The sequence below is a fragment of the Rissa tridactyla genome, chromosome Z (assembly GCF_028500815.1).
Source record: "Rissa tridactyla isolate bRisTri1 chromosome Z, bRisTri1.patW.cur.20221130, whole genome shotgun sequence".
NCBI classification, from domain to species: Eukaryota; Metazoa; Chordata; class Aves; order Charadriiformes; family Laridae; genus Rissa; species Rissa tridactyla.
In genome coordinates, this window is record NC_071497.1 from 33,390,127 (window position 1) to 33,409,977 (window position 19,851).

Here is a 19,851-nt window from a genome sequence, read left to right on the forward strand (position 1 = left end):
GCTGGATGAAAGACCTTAAAACAAATCTGGAGTGACTGTACATCCTCTCTAACACTGTATTTATTCATTTTTGCCTAGGATTTAAATAAGAAGAGTTATGGAGAAGACAAAGCCCACACAGAGAGACTCCTCCCCCCACATGCAATATGTTTTTGTTTACTGCTGCTCATCTAGCTGATTTTCATGGGCAGCAAAAGCTCCAGTTGAATCACAACAGTTCTGAACTAACTGTGAACGTGCGTGTGTCCGTGTCTGTGTGTGTGTGTGTATACACATGTGGGGAGGTATATGCACGGGCAAAGTCTCATCCTTCATTTTGTATATTAATGACAAAATGGATCCAAACAATTTCTGTATTTAGTAGCAGGCCATTTAGCTGAGCTCTCAGTGAAATCCATGCAAAAACTGTACGTCTGCATGTCTGGTCTATGGGGCTAGACCTCTTGGTATGCTCAGACAAGAGGGAATACCCTCAGTCACAGTTGTCCCACCACATACTGGGCCAGGGACAAAGAAAGCATAGTAGTGATCAGAGCACTTATGTAAAAAAAAGGCTAGTCTCAGTTCCTGTTCCTGCTCTCCTAAGTATTTCACCAGGCCAAAATTTTTGGCCAAGGTGCCTAAGAGCCTGGCTAACTCCTGAGAGATGAGAGATGTGCACTTGCGTCTCTTCAGACAGATAGAGGAACCGAACTCAGGTTTCTCCTTCTTGGGGAGAGGACATTTTCCAACACTGGGCTGTTAGCACAGACACAAGGGAGGTAGTCTGTCCTCATTGCAATCATTTTTACATAGCATCTGCTTTTTTTCTAGTGTTTTTGTTTCACTCTGGGGCCGTGAATGCACCTTCCTGCAGCTTAGAGTTGAAAGCCTCCTAAGCTTCAATGAGGCGTCTTGTCTTATTGTTAACACTTGGGTAGCTTCTTGCTTAGCAGACATGGCAGTTGTGAATCTCACCAACAGGCACTGAACACTCCTCAGATGCTGAATGTGGAGCCTATGTGCCTAATTCAGGATGCTGTTTTGATGACCAGATCATGAAGTGTTTGGAGCTACAAAGCCAAGAACTGCTGGGTCTAAATCCCCCCTCAATTCTAACTCCTTTTCCCCTTCTGTAAAGAAAGAGGCTAGTAGCTTTGCCACACAGACACAGGGGTGTTTTGAAGACGAGACATCTTGGAGACTGCATGTCATTGAGATAACCTCATGAAGAAGGCTGTAACAACCTTGGGTGGCAGCGTAGGCAAAACACTCCAGAGTGCTTGAGCTGCACTGATTGACGGCGAAGGGGAGCTGTTTTCTTCACAGAGCCTGTGGAGCAAAGACAGCATGAAGTGGAGCCCTTGAGGACCCATCAGACTAGCCAAGCAATTTAGTGAGGGACTCTGGAATAATGCACCTAGGTTAATTGCACTGCGTCGGGAGCATCATTTTTGCTCCAGGCTGGTGCCTGTGCTCTCTGTCAGTTGGCTGGCTACAGGACAGGCCAGCTTGTTGTTGAAGAAGAGGGGAGTCACAGGGAAGCAGAGGCCACAATTCCAGTGCTCTTGTGATGGAGAAGACCACACAAGATACGGAACTACCTGTGTGGCTTGACAGTTTAGAGACAGAAATAGCTTTACCAAACCCACCGGGCAGAGCACAGTTTGAAACTGGTGACCACATGGGTGCAGGTTTGGAAGGGATTGGGGCCAACATCCCTTTTGAGATGTGTCACCACAGAGGTAAGGAATGAATGCTGGCCGTGATGGGGCACAGATTAACCACAGATTTATACCCAGAGCGTGCCAGTCTAATTCGGAAGGCCTGCTGGTCCCTTGTGAGTGCAACAGGATGATGTGGGTTATCATGCTTGGCCGCTGAAGTCTTGCTCACAGTGATAAAAATCAATCTGGATCCAAAACAGCTATGCATTTAATGTGAATTTGTTAAACCACATTAAAGCTCTGTTTTGGCATTTTTAATCAAAGGTGCATTTAATGTGATTAGAGTTTATTACCTTAACAAGTGAATTTGTCTGAACTTAATTTCAGAATTTTTTTAGTCCTGAATTAGAATATCCACCCAGAAATTGAATGAAGTTCCAATATACACTTAAATTATGTTGGATTCATTTTCATGAGAGCATAACGTGTGGACTGAACACAGGTCAAGTGAGAGAGCTGTCAGAACTGCCGCTGCTGGAGGAGCTTGGATTCAAACAGGGGCTGCCAAAATTATTCCTCTTAATAGATTTTCACCTTCCATGCATTTTCACTTATTTTCTTTTCAGAGGCAGTATCCTTGATTATGACTAGTGATGTTTTTCAGGAGTGTAATAACCTGTAGAAACTTTGGCCTGATATGTTTTTGAGGAAGATAAAGCTTATGCCCATTAACTACACAAGATCTTTTCATTCATCTTACACCGAACAGCATCAATGTCTTGCACATTTATGGGGCAAGCAGTTATGACTAGATGATCTAAAAAGTTCTGAAACAGTAAATGTTAAAGTATCTGTTTCTCTTGTTATGACAGTTCTCCGAACTTTCACAAATTGAGTCTGTAAAAATTATTGGTAAATTGGAGGCTACCAGAGCTTGTTTGTAGCAACATATATACAGACACATGTACAAACAATTATGAAATGTGCTATTTCCTGAAAAGAGACGTTAATGGGACGTCATCACCTGTCACGATTGCTGCTGTTGCCAAAGATGTTGGTCTGTCAGCTCGACCTTTAAACCACTGTTAGGATACTTTTGTGTAATCAAGATTTGCATCTTCAAAATGTCAGTAGAACAAAAGCAACTGTTGTCCTGACTCAGCTGAGTAGATGTCAAAGACTTGGTGCTTAGCTGCTGACAAAATTTCAAGTCCAACTTAAAGTAAGAATGGGTTTTATTCACAGCTATCGTTAGGATACATCTTGACCTGACCGTTTAGTTCTGTTTATGCTGATGTTTCTTACTCTTTTCTTCCCACCAATGGAGTGGCAATAAGCAGTTTTGATGTTTATTGTCATCCCGCTTGCCTTCATGGGTTTTAAAGGAACACCAAATAAAGAAAAAGAGAAATTGGCAGACCTCAGTTTAAGAGAAGACTGAGAATGGGGTTAAACCATGAACTTTATTAATTCAGGAACTGATTTTGTTAAATGAGTATGTTTTCTGTAAGGGAGAAAAAAAAAGGTCTTAAAACACTTTATATTCTCTTGGTCAGGCATTGGAGTCTCAAAGTATTTGTAATTAACCCCCATTTGTATGGCCAGTGTATTTGTAAAAATGGACCTAGAAGCAAAAGAAAATCAGATTGTTGAAGTTTTATTCAACTGTTTGTTACTCTGGAGCACTTTCTATTTATTTTTATTTACTGATCTGTCTCTTTTGCCCTGCATTGCATTTTGCAGAGATGTTTGTGTGAGTGAAAAATTAGACTTAGCAGCATTCTGCATTCACTTTGCGTGATGTAAATAATTGCACAAAGTGCAGAGGTCCAGAGTAGCCAGACTACAAACAGATAGATGAACTTGGTCACAGGCAGAGCTTAATTTTTATACTGAAGAAGTTTACATGGAGAGAGCAAGGAGATGAACAAGTAAAAGCTCCATGCAGACTCTATCCGTGTGTTGGTGACAAGAGGGCACCTCTCCGCTACCTGTCCTATGATGAACTGATGCACATGAAAGTTTGACTTCAGTTCCCCAAGTAACTGAGTCATTTTTATGAGGTTGTGCAGCATGTCTGAGCTATGGTTCCCACTCCACTGGAATGATGTAAATGGGTGCATGCCTCTATTCCAAGACGTCCAAAGTGGCCTTTGGATGTGGGAACTGATAAAGTGCTTTGAGATCAGTACATTGGATGTGCTGTAGCAGCTCAGAAGATTGTTGTACATTGTGCATTTTCTGTCCGGTCTCTGACAAGCCCACCGTCTACCACAGTACAGCAACTGAGGGGGAAAAACAACTCTTTTAACATGGTGTTAAATCAGCAGCTACCTACTCTGTTGAAGTACTTCGCAGCTGGCTACAGCAAAGAAGGAGAGACAGTCTTATGTGCTATAAGCAATACCTGCTTCTTTCTCATTGGTGTATACAGGAATAAATCACACCCTTCTGCTGCAGATCTATGACCCATTGTCTAAAATGAATTATTGTCTTCATTCTGGGAATAATAGGCTTACTTCTGGGGCAGATTTCACGTACATTTTCCCAAGAAATTTCCAATTTCTGACAGAGAAGGTGCCAGGGAGTCAGGAATTTGGCGTTTCAGTTTTAGGGGTTCATTTTGAATGCATCTTCGGGCTCCTGGGGTCTTCTCACAGTAACGCACCCTCAAAAAGAAAGTCTTTAGTGGGGGTCTGTCTGCGTCCTGCTCACGGCGCCTCACTGCTGATAACTCCCTGGAACGACGGTCTAATACTGATGAACACGGCGTGAAGGTAATGTTTACCTTGAACATTTAGATTTTGCAGAGTACAGAAAATCAGGTCATATCGAGATTATTTAAAAGTACACTTTGTTACCCAACATAGTCCCTTACATTTTGCTGGAGTAGGCTCCCTCCTTGCTGAGTAGTGACCCCTTAAGGAAAAACAGGGCTACTGCCGCCAGTAATTTCTCCCCATCTCCAGCTGATCTTCCGTGAGATTTGCTTTCTCTCCCCGCTCTGCCTGGGGGTTATTGCCTCATTTTCGGTTCAGCACATTTGAGAAAGGATGTCATAACACCGTGTATCAAGAAATCCAAAATGTTGCTCAAATATATCGTGCAGCAGGCATCTTCTGTAACTTTTTGTGTAAAGAATTGTACACGTCTTTTTTTTTTTTCTTTTTTTTTCCCCGTGGTTTGGTTTGTTCCCTAGTGCTTTATCGCCAGACCACTTAGGAAGTCTATTTTGTTGCCTTATTGTTTTGCAGTCGATGTTGTTCAGTCCTCTAATTTTACTGTAGAGATAGAACTTACACAAGCATTAGGTTTTTTCTGTTTGTTTCAAAGTCCAAATGCTGAAAAACCAGCATTGTTTAACCAATGCGTTCTTCAAAAGCTTCTTGCTCCAGGGCAGTATCTTGAAAAAATTGAACCCTGAAACAGAGCCCTAAAACTTTCATCCAAAGAAGATGAGGAAATAGGTATATGTTAGGTTTGGAGTGTTTTGTCTTTTTTGGGCCTGACTCGGGAAGATTTTTTGAGTATTTTCAGTCATATAATAATGAAAAACAATTCTATAGCATCTTTTGTGCATGGTGATCATTGTAAATGCTTTTGCAGGCTAAGGGACATGCAGAATAGCCTCCTCAAGAGAAGGAGGAAACACTAAGAACTGCAAAGTAGCAATCCTAGTTTTAGGCTCTGATCCTACCTGGTTTTCCACGTTGCATGACCTTTCCAAGCATACAAGAAAAACCTTCCATTGTGACATTTTAAGTAGGTTTTGCAGATCTTTTCTGTAACTTCTCAGAGTATTGTGTTTCCCACCTAATGGTGTAAGTGCATGTCCTACAGATAGTGGTTATCTGCACTAGTGAGGAACATGGCTCAGGTTAGCTGAGTAACTATATATACAGATTCTTGAAGTTTTCCGGATAACGGTGGAGTTCAGCTTGTGGTATTTACACTGTTACCAGTTACTTTAAAGCTGTCTCGGGTTTGGCTGTATCGAGTGCAGTTTCTTCTATGAACTGCAGCAAGGCTTTACCTGACCAGCTCTCACTTTGTGAGAATTGGTGGTTCTGGGATCAGCCCCCTGAGAGGATACAAAAGTAGGAACAGACCAACACTGAGAATATGGCCTGGAAGTGCGACCTCCCCGTGGGCAGGATCCCCTTGCAAAGCACCAGGTGCGGGAGCGCACGCTAACCTCGCAAATCCCCCTTCCCTTGAGCATCCCCCGCCGCCGCTGGGGGGGGGGGGCGGCACCGCCGGTAACCCCGCAGGAAGCCGCAGCTTAAGCAGGTGTCTCAGTGGCAGCACGCAAGCACCCTGAGGAGCCACCGCGGACGCCGCCGCCTCTCGCTCTCTCCCACCGCGACCCCCGGGAGAGTCTCCGCTCCATCTCCTCCGCGGCGAGCCCGCAGCTCGTCCAGCCCCGGAGCCACCCGCCTTCGCAACGACCCACCGCGGGCTTTGCCGATCGTCTGGGCGGCACCAGGCTGCAACACCCGCCCCGTCCTGCCCTGCCCTGCCCCGCCCCGCCGGGGACGCGGTGCCTGCGCCCTCCGCGGGGCTGGGGCCGGGGCCGGGGCCGGGGCCGCGGCCGGGGCCGCCCCACACCCTGGGGCCGTGCAGGCTCCTCCCAAGAGCAAGCGTGCGGTGCCTGGGGCGGGCATTAGTGAGGCGTGTGCCGAGGGGGTGTGGATGTGGGCTGGAGTTTATTATTATTATTATTAGGAAAGAAAGGGAAAAGAAAAAAAAAAAGGAAAAAAAAAAGGGGGTGGAGGAGGAGGAGGGAGGGGGGTGAAGGGAAAAAAAAAAAAGGCCCGGAGAGGAGTTTCCCAAAACTTCCAAGCAACTCGCTGCTCCAAGTCCCAGGCGGCAGAGGCGGGCAAGAGCGATGCTGGAGCCGCGGGCGCTGCGGGAGCCGACAGCGGCGGCGGAGGGGGCGGCCGCGGGGATGGCCGCGGCAGCGGCGGGGAGCGCGGTGCCGGCCGGAGCCGGGATGGCCGAGAAGAAAAAAGACGGCAACGGCAGGAAGGGGAGGAAAGGCAAAGGGCCCGGCAAGAAGCCCGCTCCGCCGGAGGAGGGCGAGGCGCCCGGGTCCGCCACAGGTAAGCCCGTCGGCAGGTGCGGAGGCCGCCCTGCGCGGACGCACCGCGCTCTTCCCGCACTCGCGGTGCCGCAGGCAGCGGGCGCATCCCCGGCGGCCGCCCCGGCCCGGCGGGGTTGCGCGCCCCGCGGCGGCGGCGGCTGCTCGCCGAGCTGCCCGGCCCCGCGGAGCGGCAGAGGCGGTGGCGCTGCCGGGAGCCCCTTCGCGGTACCGCCGCGGGCCGGTCTGCCGCGCTCCCTCCCACCAGCCCCGAAACCCTGAGCGGCTCTCGGCCAGCTGTTGCTTTTTTCATTTCTTTTTTTTTTTTCTTTTTTCCCCTTAATGTTTTTGGAGGGCGTGGGGCTCTCTCTCCTGTTACAAAACACGTTTTTCTATCCTTTCCTTTTACCAGAAATCACTTAGCCGAGCTGAACAGATGGCAAACTTTCGTGTGGGGTATTTTGTCTAAACTTGCAGCTATTTACTCAGGGATGATCAGAGAGGACCTTTCGCTGGCTTAGCAGCACGTGTTATTTCTCACATGCTTCCCCATTATTAAGCGTAAGAATTCCTGCCAGTGATACCCTTGTCCTTTGTAGGTGTCCACAGAGGTAGGGTCCAAAGGTAGGGTCACAGCTGTGCATGCTGCTTCACTCGACACAGTTATTTATTTCTATCAGCCATGCGCCCCAATCAAGATCAAGACTTCTAGTGCCGTACAAACACACAGGAGCGCACGATGCTTTTCCTAGAGAGCTCGTGTTATGCCACCTAGTTTATCAGAAAGCCTGGTGCTACATACAGATGCACTTAGCTTTTTGCAACAGCAATGTGTAACTGGAGTTATTGGATTTTTATCTATGTCTTTGAATTCTTTGTTGTTTGTGGGAAATTGTTTTAAAAGAAGCCTATGAAAAGCAGTCAGTTGCCTGATTTGGGCTTTCCTTTCTTTCTTTCTTCCTTTCCTTTCTTTCTTTCTTTCTTTCCTTTCTTTCTTTCTTTCTTTGTTTCTTTCTTTCTTTCTTTCTTTCTTTCTTTCTTTCTTTCTTTCTTTCTTTCTTTCTTTCTTTCTTTCTTTCTTTCTTTCTCTCTTTCTCTCTTTCTCTCTTTCTCTCTCTCTTTCTCTCTCTCTTTCTCTCTCTCTTTCTTTCAAGCCCCAAAAGGTAAAACTTTCTAGATATATCACAGTGAATTTTGCTTAGAGCATCATGGCCAACATGATGCTGCTCTAGACTTTAATCATCAGCCCTCAGGGAGGGTGTGTGTGATTCAGCAGCAACAGGTATCCCTTTGGGCTAATAATCTTTAGAAACTAGCACTGCCCAATGCATCCTGTTCTTTTGTATGTCTCTTGGAGACACAGCTCAGCCAGCTTCTGCTCGGCAGTGGGTGTAAATGAGTTTCAGGTACAGCAGGGGAGGTTTTGCTTGTTACGCCAAGCTAGAGACAAACTCTCCTTTTGACGTTCTTTCTCCCTCTCTCACTGGGTTTTTGTAACTCTGCTTGCCATTACAGTAGGCAAGAATTCCTTTCATCACAAAAAAGACATTGAGGTGCTGGAGCGGGTCCAGGGAAGGGCAACAAAGCTGGTAAGGGGTCTGGAGAATAAGTCTTACGAGGAATGGTTGAGGGAACTGGGTTTGTTTAGCCTGGAGAAAAGGAGGCTGAGGGGAGACTTTATTGCTCTATACAAGGACCTGAAAGGAGGTTGTAGCCAGGTGGGAGTTGGTCTCTTCTCCCGAGTAACAGGCGATAGAACAAGAGGAAACAGCATCAAGTTGCACCAGGGGAGGTTTAGGATGGATATTCAGAAAATTTTTTACACTGAAAGGGTTATTAAGCATTGGAACAGGCTGCCTAGGAAAGTGGTTGAGGCACCATCCCTGGAGGTATTTAGAAGACAGGTAGACATAGTGCTTAGAGATACAGTTTAGTGATAGCTTTTGTCAGAGTTAGGTTGGTGGTTGGACTAGATGATCTGAAAGGTCCCTTCAACCTAGGCAATTCTATGATTCTATGAATTGTGAGCATCTCCTGCTAAAACTAACTGCCTCTTGGAACTTCTGGCAATCTTATCCATGATAGCTGGGCTGTTTGAAGTGTTTGGGGTTTTTTTGTTTGTTTTTTGTGGTTGACATAGAAAACAGGAGGACAGTGACATGTTGGAGGATTTTTTACAGGAAAGCTCTGTCGACGAAGTGTAAAGGAGACACACATTTTCTGACTGTGCGCCTCAGAGTCCCATAGTGTCCCATCCCATTCTTGTAGCAGAGCTTTCTTTTTCCTGCTTTGTGGACAGTTTTCTGTCTCCAGTGGAGCAGGGTAGCCACACTGAAGGAGCTGGGACAGTCTCAGGAAGCTGGGGCCAGCTCTGCACAGGGTGCAGAAGACTCCACATGCCTTGGGTTGGGCACTTGTGCTAATGCTGAGGGAGCAGGCAAAGGAGCTGTGAACCAGACAGGGTATTTTTTGAGTAGTCCAACCAAGTCATCTCTGAACTAGGCTGAGATTTTTGAGAAGATGGTCTTCTTTCTCTGGTGGGGGGTGCCAGAATAACGTTCTGGAGGATCCACACAGGTATATATCAGCTAAAGTTTAGGTATCCGTGTGTATTTAATTCCCAGTACGGGTGCTGTGGTCTCATCGCGTCTGCATGGGGACAGTTTTATCTGAAAATCTGAAAGGTGGCCAGTGTAGATTGAGATTCACCAAGGCAGGGTTCAGATCATGCCAAGCTCCTAAGGCTTTGCCAAAAATCCACAGTGCTCATGTCCCTGCTAAGCCAAAATATGTCAGTGTTTGAACGAGAAAAAGTTCATTTTTCTGGCAAATGCTTACGTCAGTTCCCCAAAGTGCCAGTATGTTTTTGTCGGTATGAAAGGGTACCGCCTTCATCCATACCTGACATACTAGTCAAAAGTTTCCTGTGTGGGCAAGAACTAAGCATTCTTCTATCTTATGTAATTAAAATCCCACTCCTTCCAAGATGATTGTACGTGGCAGAGTAATTCACATGTGTAGCTAAATCCGTGTAGTGTTTGCAGCTATGGTGTCTGATAGGAGAATGAAATACAGCATAAGACATCACTGAGACATTACTGTACGCTTGACTCACAATCAAATAATGTCATGCTGGCAATTTTACATTTATAAATTCTACCTAATCTGTTACTTAAGGATATTTTCTGTTCTGGGGGGCACGTAGAACAAGAACTGATACTTTAGAAGAGAAAGAGCAGGAAGATTGGTCAATATCAAAAGTAGCAAGAGAGCAGTTTTAAATTTCATGCAATGGGCTTTTATTCTGTCTGTTCAAATATATTAGAGCTTGAATTAATGACTGGGCTACACGTGTTGATTAACAGTACTTACTAGGGATGACACGAAGGCCTTCTGACTTAGGTGAGACCATGATTTCTCCTTTTCACTAATACAGTTTATCAGTTGTACCTCATGATCACTTAGTGTGTTTAGGATGTGCAGTCTGAGAGGTCATGAAAGAGTTTTGCTTTCTAGTTACCTGCTTTCTTAAATTGTTGTCATCTTCTCTGCTATGTTCTCTTCTGCCAGTAGTCTGCATCTGCTCATGGTCTTTCTTCTGTATGAAAAACAACAGCTTGTAGCCAGCCATCAGTTTTAATATCTGTGCATTTGCACAGAAGTCCTTAGCAGATCTTGATTTTTTTGTTTAGTCCTGTTTTGTCTGATCATAGCTTCTCTCAGCTTAGTTTGCTTTTGGCTGTCAAAGTATACCACGTATCCCTTCAATCTTGGATCTGGAAGCATTGTCTTATTGGTAACTTGTCACCAGGTTGAGAATCAGCTTTATTATTTGGAAAAAAAATGTATGTGAAAATGTTTCTTTATTTTACTCTGTCATAACTTATCTGGGAACTCGAGAATTGCTGTTGGAGAATAAAGTTAAAGCCTTATTGGAAAAAAAAAACCTGTGTGGGTTTGGCCTTCTCTTCTCAGCGGCACAGTGTTAACACAGAAAAAAACATCTTCATGTTTGCCATTGCCCAGGTGAAATCAGGGCTCTGTTACAAAAGTTTGGGGAGTTTCATGTTGCTATGGTCTCTTTGTCACTAAAGTTATGTAGAAGAACATTTCCCCCCCTCACTTCAAGTGGTCTTGAACAAACTGATTCTGTCTGGTTTGCATCAAGTCCAGAGCAGTTGTATTTTCCTTCAACAGGGCACTATGGGCCATGATAAGTACAGGGGGTGGAAAACTGAGGAGAGAATATTACAAATCGACGGAAGCTTACAGCTTTTCTCCAAGTGATTTCACTGAACTGCTATGCCAACTGAGTATGCAGACAGGCTCAACAAATCTGCCATCAGGGCTTCCTAGGGTATCACCATCACACTGAAAATACATCCAGTCCAAGCAGAGAAACCTAATGCAGGAAAGCTGAGGATGTGACGCAGGGTCTCCAGACCTTCCCCTCACAGCGGCACTGCTCCTGATTTAGGGTGCTGTTATAGCAGGAGCAGGGAGGCCGGGACTGGGCTCACTGTGTCATCCCAGCCTTATTGTTGGACCACATAAGATGGTGCTAGTGAAGTGAGAGAAAGGAATCAGCCCAGGAAAAATCCCTGTGTGGAAGAGCGGTGTTTTGGTAAATAAGGTGGTGCAACAGCACATTGTCTGCCCAGTGCCTTTGTCAAGTGTTCCCAGACATCTCAGGGAATGTGAGTTTTCAGGTAGTTTCTGCTTAGCAGAGAAGATGAGGGAGAGGCTGCTGGGGCCAAAAGGACAAAGCGTGAGAAGACACGAAGTATTTCTGAGAAAAACACCTTGATGTGTGCGAAGCCTGACAGAGCTGTCAGAGCAGTGAACTATGTGTCTATGGGTTATGTCAGCGACTCTCTAGTTCAGTAGCAGCAGTAGGAAGAGCAAGGCTCTGCAAGAATCTGGTGCAGAAAGACAAAGTTGGTGGAGATGAGGGAAGAGCAGCAAAGATGGGTCCCAATCGTCATTTCAGTGAGGTGACCTCAGCAGCATTGTTCTGAACACATGTGTACTTGCAGAGCCTAGAGAAGGGACGTTGCAGCTGCTGACATAGAAAATAAGTCCCTCCTGGTGAGAAATTGAATTTAGACTTAAATAAAATGCCAGAGCTTTGAGACTACATTACAAAATAAACAGCACGAAGTTCAGATGAGATGAGTGTGACTGAGCATCGTCTTTGACTGCATCCTGGTAGCAGGGTTGGTTGGCAGAGGAAGAAATGGTTTTGATCCTATTAAAGACCAAGGTGCAGGTCAGGGCTTGGTTGGGAGGATTAAAGCTCAGTCTGAGGCTTGCTAAGTTTAAATTGATACTCAATATTCATTAAGAGAGGTCAGAAGGCCAGGCTGTATTTTAGCATGAATTGAAGACAAGAGCCTTGGAGATGGAATGAGAGCTGTGATTTCTGGTAAAACTTGTCCAATTCTAGAGGGAAACCATTGCTTAGAAGGAGTGACACCTTCTTCTGGTGTTTCCAGGCCAAAATATTTAAGTGCTGCTGGTATGCCTGGTCATTTTTCTGGGAGGAAAGCCTCTCCACCTGTGTGCAATGCCTGAATGCTCCAAACATTCCACACAATCTTCAGAGCAATTTTGAGAATGAATCCTTTAAAAAGCATGCGAGTGTGTTCATGTTTTGTGAATAAATGAGATTAGTCACCATTCAACCTTTTTTGACTTACCACTACAAGTACTACTTGACTGTAGCCATGGGAATGCAAATAAAATTGCGAGGACATACCAATACAGTTGTCCAGTAAATGCTACATGTGTATAGAAAGACATTCCCCCTGTGAAATAAATTGAGAAACTGTTCTGAACTTTGTGCAAATATTGATAGCTGGGCAAGGCTGAACAAAATTTTTATCTTGGGTATAGAAATGCCAAGATCTGCTAAGCTATGCAAGGATTTTAAAACATTAATCCCTGGCAAAGCTTGTGAGCCGACACTCAAATCTGAGTTTGTCTATTTGCAATTGTGGGCTTCTCTTCTTGGATTTCTGGAAAGGCACTAACTGAAAAAAAAAACCCTGAAAAAAAAAAGTTGAGCGAAACAGTTTGAAACAGCTCTTACAAGTAAAAAAAAAAAGGGGGGAGAGGGGGAAGGATCCTATGCAGCTATTTTTCAGAAGAGTTCAGCACTCATTATTTGGGGCAGCTCACTTTGCATCTCATCTGCTGAATCAAAGTCACTGGGTTTTCAAGAAAACTTTTGGGGTGCTCGGTTCATGTATGTCTAGCCGCAAAAATCAGAGGAGCTACCAGGCATCTTTGACAACAGATTCTGCTTTAGGCATTTAAGTGGTAATTTGTTATTCTGAAAGTGAGGCGAGCTAAGTGCTGAACTGTGGAAAACTTTCTTCCAAGCACCTTCCTTCCCCCACCTCCCCCTTTTAATCTCTCTGTAAGCATCTGATAGTCCTTTGGGGCAGGTACTTATAACCAAGAGCAAAACAGTGAAGAACAATTGTGTCGCAGGGTGTCAGAAGCTCTGGAAATGCTATGAATTCTTACCAAATCAGTGTTTTGTTAACATTCCAAAAGTAACAAGAGTGAATGTGCCTTTAACAGTACTGATAGTTTATCATGTTCCGTTATGATACAAGAAAACAAACCAAGTGTCAATATGTTGTGTGAGTCATTCTAGCTGTACAAAGAACTGCTTGAATGTGATTGAGGTATTTCAGTTAACCCTCAGTTGCTCCTTAAAATACATGGAGTCCTGGGGTCGGCGGGGGGGCTAGGGGGAGGTCTTGTTCCAGCCCCAGAAAATTTACAGTGAAAGGCTTGCATTTGAAGAGTTACGGTGTTGGTGGACAGGCATTGCGCAGAAGAGGGGGAACGGTGTCAGGACGGCGGCGCTTGCATGTGACGCTCACGGAGCCGTCTTGTGGAAGTGTGCTGCTTAAAAAAAAAATTAAGAAAATAATAATGAAAGGAAAAAATACCCGTTGGTGACCTGAGGAAAGGAAGAGGGACTTGAGGAGAGGTGCCGCTGCCGCTGCCGGCGGCGGCCGCGAGAGGGTGCGGCGGGAGCGCGCTGCTGCCGCCGCCGCCGCCGGTACCGGGAGCTCCGGTCCCCGCACCTTTCCCTCCGCGGGCCCTGCGCGGGGGCGGTGGAGGTGGCAGCTGCCCGTTTCCCCGGAGCTGCGGGGCTTTGGGCTGAGCCGCGTGAAAGGCTTTTGAGGGTGTTTTCCAGTCCTTTGGCTCTGCGGCTGTGTCACCACCATCAGAGGGTGATGCGGGGGATGGCAACTTGGAAAGCAGTCTCCTGAAAGTGAAGGGAGGGTGGGGGGCTGTTAAGCTGTGCTGAAGGTCAGTAGATGTGCAGGTAAACTGGTAGGGAAGCTGTGAGAGAGACTTAGGTCCTGGCAAACACTGCGCTGATCTCATGTGATACGAGTATGAAATCGTCCAGTGTGAGGTCACAGGATGTTCACGAGCATGCTTTTCTCCACTCTCTTCATTCTTTCCTTTCTTCCTTTCCTCCCACACTCCCTCTCTCCCTTTTTTCTTTCCCCCCTTCCTCCTTTCCACCCATCTGTCCTGCTGTCATTTTATGCCTCCCTCTCTGTCCTTTGCTACCACCATCCTTTTCTTCATCCCTCCCTTCTTTTCTGCATCCTTGCCTCTTTCTCTCCCTTCCTTCCTCCCTCCTTTTCTTTGTTTCTCTTCCTCCTTTCCATCCATCTGTCTTTCCTCCTGTCCTTCCCATCTGCTCTATTTCTGTTAATTGAGACAAAACAATAAAAGGAAAATAAAGCAAAGTATTTCATAAGGGACAGATAGGGATCTTTAACATAACCTCCTGTCTGGAGTAACTGCTAGTGTTTTATTTGTGCATAAAATACTGCTTGTGTCTGTTTTTACATTTCTGGTTGCATAATTTTCTGTGGGATCATTAGATTTGGGGAGAAATTGACCATGTTAGGTAGTGTGTTCACTGTGGGCTATTTGACTCCTCCTGGCTCTGACATGGAGTCCGCAGGCTTCACAGGTCAGGGAGGAAGAGAAAGATGTTAATTCATTTGTGACAGTTTGCTTGGGAGACTTTCCTCATTCCCTCTGTGCATCTCGTTCTCAGGTTTTATGAGCTGATGGTCCTTCCACCTCTGTAAGCAAGGGGAATCCAGGTCAGGCAGTTTGGGCTTGGCATTCAGACTTGGACTCAGGCTGAGCCTTGCTCAATGCCTTTCTCCGGCATTAACAGCTTTCATTTCACCCCTGAGTCAACCACATGCCATGTCCTACGGCTAATGGTTAATCCGTTTGAAGACAGTTACAGAAGCATGAATGCGTACTTGAGATGACTAAACAGAGTCCCTGGTAACATCCAGTTGCAGAGGTGATTGATAGAGGTTGTTCCTACTGCCGCTACTGCCAAAAGAGTTAAATTTTAAGTCCAATATTGGAAGACTTGTGTGTATGTGTATGTGATGTTGTAGCAGGATTGTTGGCTTCTACAATGACAGACTCTTCAGTTTTCCTTCAGGGAAGTCCACTGGACTTAGAAAGGAGAAAAAAGGGGCTGTTCTGTCAACGTTATATTGCACCTTTATGTGAAACAGCACTGAAAACTGCTCTGAGTTATTGCCTTATATTTGGACTCAATGCCAGTAAATGAAGGAGAGTCTGTTATTCTCTGAATACATTTTTTGCATGTAGCCTTGAATTGAACCAAATAAACCGGCATTGTTTGTATCGTCATGGTCCTTTGAGGTCTACCTGAAACCTGTATCCTTCAAATTCCCCTCTGTGGAACAAGCTGAGCCTGAGAGCAAGCTCCTATTGCCTAGGAGTCTACAGTCTATGCATGTCCAAGGTCATACCAGATCAGAGTCTGATCCCAGCACAGAAACTAAATCTCCTGACTCACAGTCTAACCTCTTTCTTCAAACTACCCTGTTTCCTGATATATGTCCATCCTAGAGATAAGAATAACATATAGGTAACACAAGCCTGTCTCTTGCCCTTTTTTTTGGTGTGCAAAAAGATTCCTTTCCCTCTGTGAAAACGGGTTTGCTGGAGGGCACGGTGCATTGTTCATATGTCTGTTGCAGAGAGAGCAGAAAGATGGGATGTCTTTTTAGGCAGCGTGCACATTGCCCACTGGTCCTGTGCAGCCAGCTCTGTGGCAGGAGCTGTTTCCACAGGGAGGATATGGGGATGAAGTGCATCAAAGAAGATGTCAGTTGTGCCACTGTGCCAGACCTGCATGTTTAGGGAGTGTCACTTGAAGGATTTAATGGACTCTCAGACACAAGGTGGTATTAGAAAAATCTTCTAGCAGCCTGATTCCAAGGGCAGCATGTCCCATTGCAAGAACAGAGGAGAAACTTCCCAGGCAGAGCTTTCTTCCTCCAGTGCAAACAATATGACCTGTAAAAGCTGGCCAGTAACTGGTAGCCAGTGCCTCCCTCTTGTTTCTGCCCTCTTCTGTATTTCTGCAGTAAACGATACCAGCTTTACAGCAGTGTCCTGATTATCTCAAGAGAAGTTACTTTTGGAGAAGTTAGCCAGGCTTTTGAAGAGCGAACCTGAAAACATGAAAGATGCTAGTTGGACCTGTTCTTGGAAAGGGGGACTGGAAATGCAGAAGTATAAAGCACGCTGTAAATAGTGTATTTTCCATGGGAGCTCTAGAGGATGAACGGAGCTGTCAGTGCACTGGGGGGGTTAGTTAAAAGGCACTGATTTTAAGTGAAGGCAATTACGCAGAGGAAGGACTTGCCTAAGCGTGTGGAGGATTTCTGTCACTCACAGCATCTGAGGTGAGGGTTGGTATCCTTTTTCAAAGATATGCTATAGTTCAACCAAAAGCTATGGGATGAATGCAGAAATTACGGGGTGAGGTTTTTGCTGTGTGCCAGGCTTCTAGCCCAACCTTCTGAGCAAGTTATTGCCAGGCTTAACATTGTAGATTCCAGGAGTTTTGGCCTCATCTTTTTTTCTGTTGATATATTTTGATTTAAATGTGATTTTTTCCTAGGCATCTTTTGCATGGCATGTGAGAAGGTGCTGCAAATATGCAAAAGGCTAAGTGCGAGTGGTGGATGACAAAATGATCTACAGGGAAAAGAAACTAATTGTCAACGAAAGTGAAACTGAGGGGATGCTGTCCACAAGAAAAAGCGAGGGAGGGAAGATAATTTCTAAGAACTGTTGAGAGACCAGTAGCTTCATCTAGGCATTTTATTTTAAAGGCAGGGAAATAATTGCACAGCTGCTGCCAGTCACATTGCTTCCTCTTGAGGGGAGGTGCTGAAGAGAGATTCCAAGGCCGCTGAGGATGGCTGTCCCAGGGCGGGTTTTTAAATGCTTCTCATGGTTCACTCTAGGCTTCCGTGGCTTTCCCTTAAGTTGACTTTGTATATAAGTGCCATCAAAACTGAACTAAGCTTTGATGGTCTAGGTAGCTCTTTTTCTCTCCAGGGTCTGTAGTTTGAGTCTTTGGTGTCTGTTTCCCTTTTATTTCTCAAAAGGTCAGACTCTGCTCCTGTGATGAGTTGTGCTGAGTGCTGGCTGCCACAGTAAGCTTGCCAGAAGGCACTCCCATGGCACTGGCAAGAGGGAAATGGCATGTCAATGAGATGAAATGGCAGGAGGACATGTGAAATAAACTTAATTTTTCAAGCTTTTCAAATGCTTTCATAAACAAAAAGTGTTTGGGAGTCTTGTCTTCTGCCACACAGTGTATGGCCCCTGCATACTTTTCGAAGATGCTTAGACATGGGGATGCCAAACCATAAATTTTCACCAGACTCCCTCCAGCACCAAAGACTACTCAGTACTTTAGCAGGGAAGCTGCTCATGCTCTGCTGTCTCCACCATGAAGTAGCCCAGAAATTGCTCTGATTTATACCCATACTTAGTTTGAAGTGCTGCTTTCCTTCTCACAGTGCCAGGAGGTGTGTGTCCTGGTGTCCTGGTGCTGTCCGGTGGCATCATAAGAATATTGAGGCAGTCCACTGTCAGTGTTTCCATCTATTTCTGAACTGTAAAAAACCAAGTCTACTTTGGAGGGCCCTTATACTGTGTGCATAAGTGGCAAAGAACAAACTTGTTTCCATGTAGGCAGTTTTCCCTAAATGTGTCCCAGGAACCCGCACACACAGGACAGGGAAGAATAAAGGTTGCTGTTGGTGATGTTGAGACAGATCCCCATAGGAAGAAGAGCTTTCATCACAGACTTGGGGAAAAAAGCCATGAGGAAGACAAAGACTGTATGTCAGCTGTAGCAAAATCACTTGTGTAGTTGAGAGGGGACTTTAGCTCATAGACAGAACAGTGGATCCAGTCCCTCCTACCCATTAGAGGCAATTCTGGGGTCACCAAGTCTACGTATCTCCCTGTTCTGTGCAGAGTTCGGCCCTGAAAGGAACCGCATCTTCCAGCTTACTTACAAGCAAGCTGACCTGTCAGGAATGCATGAAACTCCTTGAACATCACCGGGACTATTTGCAGACTTGAGCACTTGCCTAAGCACTCCGGTAAATGGAACTAGCTGGGACTGTGTGCAAGGCGAAGATATCATGCCTATGGTTAGGTTTGCTCTTGTCTTAGCCTACATGGGTACTCATGTAGTTTAAACCGTGAGCAGGTGATCTTGGATGTCCTTCGGCAAGTCCTAAAAGAGCCAAGTGAAAATGCAATTAATGACACAGCAAACTATTTAGACCGAGAATAACAAATGGACTTCTGTCCTGCAAAAATAATATTTGGAAGAATATTTGAAATTATGCACTGTGTCATGTCTGCTGGCCTAGAGATGGCAAGGAGAGAAAGATAATTAAATTAAATATCTAATGTTTGCTGCCGAGGTTAATGGTTAACTCAGCTGACCTGTGAAATCAGGTGCTGGTACATTTGCAGGTGTTTCGGCATCTTTCTCATCTTATCCTCTTTACGTCGGGAAAGTGATAGCTGCTTCTCATTCTACTTTCATCTAATTAGCTTTTGGAAAGAGAAGGCAAACTCTTTTTTCCTAGAGTCATCCAAGAGCAGTATTAGTGCAAACATACATGCAGATTTGTGCACACATATGTTCTGGTCCATCACAACTGCAGCAAGAGAGGAGTTAACTTTTAAGTGTTCAAGACCTCCTAGACTTATATTACATCAGAGAATTTCTCCACTGGGAAGTGTCAAGAAAAGAAAAGGCTTCTTTTCTAAGCCATTTTTAATTCGTGGTTCCATAAAAATGCTGGAGCTCCTGGAGAGACCCCCTTGGGGAGTGGTCCTGTGAAATGTGCCAACAGCTGGATGGCACAAATTTGGAAAACACTGCTGTCCTTAGAGAATAGAACTGAAAGCCACTGTGAGAAAGCAGTGCATTTTCCCAAATAACCCTTTCAATTCCACATTAATGTTTTAGAGAGGAACAAATGCATATTCTTTTGATAGCGTTGGGAACCAAACTCTTCGTGGAAAAGCAGAAATCTCCCCACCATGGCTCACAGCAGGGAAGTGTTGAAATGTCCAGAATAGTGAGCTCCCTTTGATTATTTTTTTTAAAGCTGCAGTTCGTTAACAACCCCCTTGACAAGTTAAAGAAATACCAAGTGTCCTCAGGATTGCCTTGTTTCATGGCACGTTTCATGATGCTTCTTGCTATCAGTTTCATGGCAAAATCCAGTTTATTTCCGATCAATCACAAAGAATCCAGGCACAAATAAGAGCTATATATTACTTTGAAGTTGAGGGAAAAGCAACAGCTTGGGGTATTTAGAACTGGAGGTTGTTTGTCAGGCTGTTTCCATTCACAAAACCATGGCGACTGCTGGCTCTATAGACAGGGAAAAATAAGATAAAAAACATACGAGCATTACGCTCACAGTATTTGCACATCCTTCTCCTGACCGTCAGCAGGGTATGTGTGGGTCCAGTAACAATGCCTGAGGGTTGCCATCTCTGCACCAGTGGAAAATGTCACCTCACTGGAGCCAGATCCCTCCTTGGAGCCAGCCAAGTTTCCTCACCACGTCCAAGCCCCACCAGAGGAGCAAGAGGCAGCTTGTGCATCAGCTTCACACCATGAAGGCTCCCAAGCATCTCACCTGACCCAGCGGTACCTTCTTCTGTAGCTCACTGACCTGAAGGACTTCACCA

The 19,851-nt window shown here is 45.3% G+C and overlaps 1 protein-coding gene across 1 annotated transcript in view; it reads left to right on the top strand.

Annotated features, from left to right (window-relative positions):
- Positions 1-6,514: 6,514 nt before the first annotated feature.
- Positions 6,515-19,851, top strand: part of LOC128902547 (pro-neuregulin-1, membrane-bound isoform-like) — a 50,375-nt gene continuing 37,038 nt past the window's right edge. Inside the window, exon 1 of the mRNA XM_054185753.1 lies at positions 6,515-6,748. Coding sequence (XP_054041728.1) covers positions 6,535-6,748 — 214 coding nt within the window. The 5' untranslated portion in view covers positions 6,515-6,534. The remainder of the gene's footprint in view (positions 6,749-19,851) is intronic.